Below are 1,683 nucleotides of genomic sequence, written 5' to 3' on the forward strand. Positions count from 1 at the left end.
CCAAATTGTTTTAACCAAATGCGGCCCCCCGAGTCAAAAAGTTTGGGGACCCCTGAGATAAACTTTATAAATCATGCAATTATTAATTGAATTGTAAATAATTAAATCATGAATGAATTAAAAAAAATTTAATCATGAAATTAGAAATTAAATAATTTAAATAAATTATAAATAATTCAACCATGCCTAATCAGTGTGAAATATTTTACTACATATTGAAATAGTCAAATAATAAAATGTTTCTTTACATTAGATAAACTAATGACACATTTAATAACACACTTATGTATTTAATTACAATCATATAAAAGTCATTTTTAAAGTATGTTTTTTTTTTGGTGTTTTTTTCCCCCATTCTGACCCTCCATCCATCTTGGGTCTCACCAAGACAATAACTGTGATTTGCTTTCTGAACCAGACGGATTTAACTTGACATGTTTTGGAAATGTTCTCTTGATTGCAGCTGCTGAGCACGTCCATCATCTACGCCACCCTCTTCACTTGCTCCAGTTGTCCCAAACAGATCGGCGCCAGCGTGACTTCCTTCCTGGCCTTCATCTTGTACGCCGTGGAGGTCGGCTTGACCCGGGCCCGACCCGGCGAGATCAGCGGATTTCTGGCAACGGTCCCGGGTCTCCTGAAGGTGCTGGAGGCCTACGTGGCTTGCATCATCTTCGTCTGCTTGCAGTACACCAACTACCAGTTCTTCCCGGGGCTGCAGTGGTGCATCGCCGTCTACTCCATTTGTTTCATCTTTGCGGTGGTGATCATCATTTGTACCATCTGCCGACTTTTGTCCCTCTTCCCTGCCCCGTTTGACAAAGTTCTCATTGTGTGCAACGTGCTGGCCGTTCTGATGTACATCACCGCTACGGTCATTTGGCCCTTTTACAGCCTTAAGGATAATCCCAGACCCTCAATCTGTGATCTATATCCAACACAATGTGCATGGAATTTGTTGGTTGTCATCGCGGTTATGACCTGTATCAACCTCATCGCTTACATCGTCGATACCTTTTATTCCTTCCGGCTTGTCTTCTTCACAAGTAGAACCTAAAGTGTTACTCCAAATGTATTATAAACTCTACTTTGTACATCATGGCAAACATTTATGGATTTCATTTGATGTAAAATCATATTAAAATATATATGCTTTTCATGCGATTGAGGGCGCTTTCACATGAGCACATGATATCATATGACAATGCGTTGAATGAATAAAACGTGAGGTTTTCATGCAAGTGAACGAGGCATTGAATGAGTTGTTTGTTAAAGTGTTGAAGAAGCTGCGTGACCGAACCTTCACCTTTCAAAATGTGTTTGCTAAGGTGTGTTGAGGTGTGCATTAGGCGTGGGCGATTAAACTACATATGTTGGTATCGCTCTGATACCAAGTAGATCCAGGCCTGGTATCGCAACAACATTATAAAAAGATAAATTGACCAAAAATAAATAAAAAATTGTTGTTGTTGTTTGAGCAAAATAAGCAAATAATTCATACAAAAGCAAAAACTACTATTGGCTTTCATTCAAAAGCCTCCAGTGTCCAATTACTTGTTTCTTAAATTGAATACAACAGAATCAAGTAATCGATTAATTATTATTTTGTTTGATCATTTGAGTAATCAGATGAAACACTATTTTAGACCAAATATTTTTAAAATGTTTATGCTTGCCATAACC

At 38.1% G+C, this 1,683-nt stretch overlaps 1 protein-coding gene across 1 annotated transcript in view; it reads left to right on the top strand.

The window, feature by feature from the left end:
- Positions 1–1,345, top strand: part of LOC133642442 (myeloid-associated differentiation marker homolog) — a 10,259-nt gene extending 8,914 nt beyond the window's left edge. The window contains exon 2 of the mRNA XM_062036631.1: positions 464–1,345. Within this exon, the coding sequence (XP_061892615.1) occupies positions 464–1,057 (594 nt within the window). The 3' untranslated portion in view covers positions 1,058–1,345. The remainder of the gene's footprint in view (positions 1–463) is intronic.
- The last annotated feature ends 338 nt before the right edge of the window (positions 1,346–1,683 follow it).

Source organism: Entelurus aequoreus, linkage group LG25 (genome assembly GCF_033978785.1).
Source record: "Entelurus aequoreus isolate RoL-2023_Sb linkage group LG25, RoL_Eaeq_v1.1, whole genome shotgun sequence".
Taxonomy (NCBI): domain Eukaryota; kingdom Metazoa; phylum Chordata; class Actinopteri; order Syngnathiformes; family Syngnathidae; genus Entelurus; species Entelurus aequoreus.